Raw genomic sequence first — 5,040 nt, forward strand, 5'->3', positions numbered from 1 at the left:
TGTCTGAGGTCACACAGCCCAGCTAATGGTGGGGGGAACCTCACCTTCTTCTCAGCCTCCTCCATTTATTGAGCACCTCTTGTGTACCAGGCACTGTTCTAGGCACTGGGGGAACCGCAGTGAATAAAACAAACAAAAATCCTGGCCCTGTTGGAGCTGACAATGGGAGAGGGCAGTGGGAACAGAAATCAAGATGCGTAGGTGAGATAATGTTGATTGTAATTGAGAATGGTGAAGGAGATGAAGCAGGGGGATGCGAAAGGAGTGATCAAGGGCCTAGGACTTTCGATGGGGAGGTCAGGGAGGCCTTCTCAGAGGAGGTAACCTTTGGGCTGAGCCCTGAGGAGCTGCCTTGGGCAGAGCTGGGGAAACAGCGGTCTTGGTCCAGAGGTAACAGCAAATGCATTCGTCCCCTGGTACATTTTGAGCATGCCTGATCCAGGAGTTCCCATATTTGAGGGCTGGCACTCATGGAGGGGTTAGTCTGGAGTGGGACTGAGGCAGACAAAACAACTAGGATAACGGTGGCTGGAGATAAGGGCTGGGAAGGAAGTTCACCAGCAGGTGGGGCAGGGAGGGCCTCCTGGAGGCAGTGGCCCTCAAGCTCAGCCCTGAGTGTCCCATTTTGCAGCTAGGGAGGCCTGGCTGGGTGGCCCTGGGGCCTTGGATCCCTCCCTGGCCCAGAGGCTGCTGGGAAGGCCTAGAAAGCCAGCAGGCTGGGCCAGTGTTTCATCCTGTTCCTCCCTGCCCCCCACCCCCCAAGGGCACTCAAGAGATGTCATTTCTCCAGCTCTCCAGGGCGGAGGTCACCCCAGCTCAGCAGATAATGCTGAAGGTTGAGCAATGTCCACCTGCCCGCCAGGGCCAGGGCTGGGGTCAGTGGGCTGGGGGTCAGCAACCAGGCAGGCTGGGAGCTTCTGCCTGGGCGGCCTGGGCCGGGGGTGGCAGAGGGGTAGGCCCAGGAGCTGCCCAAATGGCCTCGGAATGGCTCAGGAGAGGGTAAGGGGCCGCTGGAGCCCACTCTGCAGGGAGGGCCTCAGGCCTAAATTCAGATCCAGGTGGGCCATCTTGTTTCCCCATCTGTGAACCAGGGGGGCAGCAAGGGCATGCTTCTGGCAGGGTGAAAAAGCAAACTCTGGGTCCAGGCCCACCCTCACCGCCCAGTAGGGACCTGGTCTCTCCTGCATGGCCCCTCCTGAGCCTGGCTGGTCCCCCACCCCACCAGCCTCAGAAACAGGTATTTTGGCCTCGGGTGCAAATAGGTCTGAGGGTGCCTGGACAAGGGCTTTCCTTCTGAGAACAGTGGGGGACATGAGGCCATGTGATCTTGGGTGTGCTGTGGGCCTCTGGGCCTCTTTGTACCCTGGGAGAAGGCCCTTCTTTACGATGTGCGTCCCAGAGCCGTAAGCCTTATGTTTGGAAGTCTGTGGTGGAGACAGTAATACAACTAATAATAATAACAGTAACGACACCTTCACGGACTGAAGCTTGGAGAAGTGAAGTGACTTGCCCAAGGTCACACAGTGTGTTGAAGACAAGCACCCCCGTCCCCTTCCACCCTCCCGGGACCCATGTCGGGCTGTGGTGGGGCTGGAGATGACCCGGGTGTGGTCTGAGGGGCGGGCAGGTGCGGTGGGCGGGGCTAGGGGAGGGGCGCGGTCGACCTTGGCACAGGCCCAAGTGGAGCTCGCCCCTGACCTGCAGGCCCCCAAACCCAGGTCTTCGTATTTAAGACAGGAAGTCGCCACAGGTGTGAAATTCCCGCCTTCCAAGATCTGGGGATGGGGGCAAGTTTAGGGGCGAGGCTGGACCCAGGGAAGGGCCGTGGAGATGGGTCACCTCTCCGGGAGCCAGAGCTGGGGTCTCCAGCATCCCGCCTGGAGCGCGTCCCTTCGGTGGAGAGTCGGGACTGGTTGCAGCCGATCCTGAAGCCAGCGCCTCCTCCAGCAGGGGGCGGGCCGCGGCCGTGTTTGGGGTGGGAGAAGAAGATCACGTTGCCCCCTCCCCGGATTCTCCCCTCCCTTCTAGTATAGCCTCCAGCCCAGAGGGGGCGGTCCGGGGGCGGGTTAGCGCCTTCTCTCGCTCCCAATCCCGGGGCCGCCGGGTGGGAATGGGCAGGGGGCGATGCCGCCCCCCACCAGGCCGAGGGACCCCCGAGGGCGCGCTCTGGGTCTCCAGTCTGGCCGCTACGCCCCACCACCGCCCTCCCGGGGGTCTCGGGCGGCCACAGCGTGTCCTCTGCGTGCCTGGGGAGGGGCTGGGGCGGCCTCCAGTTGTGACGCAGCCGTTGCCATGGCCCGCCTTATAAATAACCGGGCTCAGGAGAAACTTTAGCGAGTCACAGCCGCGCACGGGACCGGGAAGGGGACCCACCCGAGGGTCCAGCCGCCAGCCGCCAGCCCCCGCACTAATAGCGGCCACGCCGGAGGGAGCGGCAACAGCATCAGGGACACAGCAGCGACAGTTCGGAGCTGGGAGGCCGCGCCACCTGCGGGCCGGCCGGAGCGGGCAGCCCCAGGCCCCCTCCCCGGGCACCCGCGTTCATGCAACGCCTGGTGGCCTGGGACCCAGCATGTCTCCCCCTGCCGCCGCCGCCTGCCTTTAAATCCATGGAAGTGGCCAACTTCTACTACGAGGCGGACTGCTTGGCTGCTGCGTACGGCGGCAAGGCGGCCCCCGCGGCGCCCCCCGCGGCCAGACCCGGGCCGCGCCCCCCCGCCGGCGAGCTGGGTAGCATCGGTGACCACGAGCGCGCCATCGACTTCAGTCCATACCTGGAGCCGCTGGGCGCGCCGCAGGCCCCGGCGCCGGCCACGGACACCTTTGAGGCGGCTCCGCCCGCGCCCGCCCCCGCTCCCGCCTCCTCCGGGCAGCACCACGACTTCCTCTCCGATCTCTTCTCTGACGACTACGGGGGCAAGAACTGCAAGAAGGCGGCCGAATACGGCTACGTGAGCCTGGGTCGTCTGGGGGCCGCCAAGGGCGCGCTGCCCCCGGGCTGCTTCGCGCCCTTACACCCGCCGCCCCCGCCGCCGCCACCGCAGCCGGCCGAGCTCAAGGCGGAGCCGGGCTTCGAGCCCGCGGACTGCAAGCGGAAGGAGGAGGCCGGAGCGCCGGGCGGCGGCGCCGCAGGCATGGCGGCTGGTTTCCCGTACGCGCTGCGCGCCTACCTCGGCTACCAGGCGGTGCCGAGCGGCAGCAGCGGGAGCCTCTCCACGTCCTCGTCGTCCAGCCCGCCCGGCACGCCAAGCCCAGCAGACGCCAAGGCGCCCCCGGCCGCCTGCTATGTGGGGGCGGCGCCGGCGCCCTCGCAGGTCAAGAGCAAGGCCAAGAAGACCGTGGACAAGCACAGCGACGAGTACAAGATCCGGCGTGAGCGCAACAACATCGCGGTGCGCAAGAGCCGCGACAAGGCCAAGATGCGCAACCTGGAGACGCAGCACAAGGTCCTGGAGCTCACGGCCGAGAACGAGCGGCTCCAGAAGAAGGTGGAACAGCTGTCGCGCGAGCTCAGCACCCTGCGGAACTTGTTCAAGCAGCTGCCAGAACCCCTGCTCACCTCCTCCGGCCACTGCTAGCGCGGCCCCCGCGCGCGTCCCCCTGCCGGCCGGCCTCCGCGCTGCCGGGCGCGCCGCGGCCACCGAGACTCCGGGAAGCGCCCGCGCTCCCGCCCCCGCCCCTGGTGGCGCCGGCAAAACTTTGGCACTGGGGCACTTGGCAGCGCGGGGAGCTCGTCGGTAATTTTAATATTTTATTAAATATATATATCTATATTTTTGTCCACACCAACCGCACATGCAGATGGGCCGCCCGCCCGTGGTGTTATTTAAAGAAGAGATGTCTATGTGTACAGATGAATGATAAACTCTGCCTCTCCTTCTGACCCCTCTCCAGGCGCCGGCGGGCGGGCCGGTTTCGAAGTTGATGCAATCGGTTTAAACATGGCTGAACGCGTGTGTACACGGGACTGACGCAACCCACGTGTAACTGTCAGCCGGGCCCTGAGTAATCGCTTAAAGATGTTCCTACGGGGTTGTTGCTGTTGCTGTTGTTTTTGTTTTTGTTGTTGTTTTTTTGGTCTTTTTTTTTGTATTATAAAAAAATAATCTATTTCTATGAGAAAAGAGGCATCTGTATATTTGGGAATCTTTTCCGTTCAAGCATTAAGAACACTTTTAATAAACTTTTTTTTTTTGTTTTTTGAGAATGGTTAAAGAGCCTTTTGGGGGCAGTAGTTGGCTTTGATTTTTTTTTCCCCTTTATTTTGGATTTATGATTTTATATTTGCTTTTCTGGCGTGTGTGGGGTTGTTGTGTGTGTGTGAGCTGCTATTATTTTTGGCTCTTTAGGTGGTTGGGTGGGGGGGGTTGCAGCTGCTTTTTCTCCTCTGCTACTCCCCCAGGGCCTGTGCTTGGAGATGGGGGTACCAGGCTGGGGCGGGGGAGGGGCAGAGGAGTGCTGGGCCAGGCTTTCAGGGTGACTCAGTGCCGCTGGGTGCTGGGGAGGAGTGACTCGGAACCTTGCTTGGGGAGGGCCTTCAGGGACTCCGGCTGGTCCTGAGTGCTAGGCTTGGGTCTAGACGGGCCTGGAGGGCTCTGACCTCTGCGCAGTGCTTGGGGACCCAGCCAGCAGAACTGTGACTCTGGAAGGGGAGGGGATACAGGTCTTGGTCCTGCTGAGCCCAAAATGGGGCAGATTCTTTTGGAAAGTGAAGTGGGGCCGGCTGTTTAGAAAATAGCGTGTGTGTGTATGTGTATTTTTAAGAGAGTGGCCTGGGTGGCAAGCTTGGGTTTGTGTCCCTGGCCAGCGGGAGGGGAGAATCCGGGCCAGGTAGGGGAAGTGGGGGGAAGGGTTCCTGTACTTCCACTCCTCTTCCTAGGAGTGGGAGATGTGCCATTTGTCCTCTTTGCCCAGTTGTGGACACTGAGGCCCAACCTCACCTGCTCAAGGCGGCTGAGCCCAGGTGTGAACCCAGGGCTGCAGTCCCTGATTCCCTGGGACAGAAATGGCCCCAGGCGAGGCTTCTTCCCCACCCCTTGA

General features: G+C 62.0%; 1 protein-coding gene across 1 annotated transcript; it reads left to right on the forward strand.

Moving 5' to 3' along the window:
- The first annotated feature begins 2,086 nt into the window (after window positions 1-2,086).
- Window positions 2,087-4,198, forward strand: CEBPB (CCAAT enhancer binding protein beta). Its single transcript, XM_030839068.3, has one exon. The coding sequence runs from the start codon at window positions 2,544-2,546 to the stop codon at window positions 3,576-3,578; it is 1,035 nt and encodes a 344-aa protein (XP_030694928.1). The 5' UTR covers window positions 2,087-2,543; the 3' UTR covers window positions 3,579-4,198.
- The last annotated feature ends 842 nt before the right edge of the window (window positions 4,199-5,040 follow it).

This window comes from Globicephala melas, chromosome 15 (genome assembly GCF_963455315.2).
Source record: "Globicephala melas chromosome 15, mGloMel1.2, whole genome shotgun sequence".
Taxonomy (NCBI): domain Eukaryota; kingdom Metazoa; phylum Chordata; class Mammalia; order Artiodactyla; family Delphinidae; genus Globicephala; species Globicephala melas.

Bases quoted from the DNA above. Each gene is read 5' to 3' on its own strand.
- CEBPB (XM_030839068.3), top strand. From the start codon at position 2,544: ATGCAACGCCTGGTGGCCTGGGACCCAGCATGTCTCCCCCTGCCGCCG.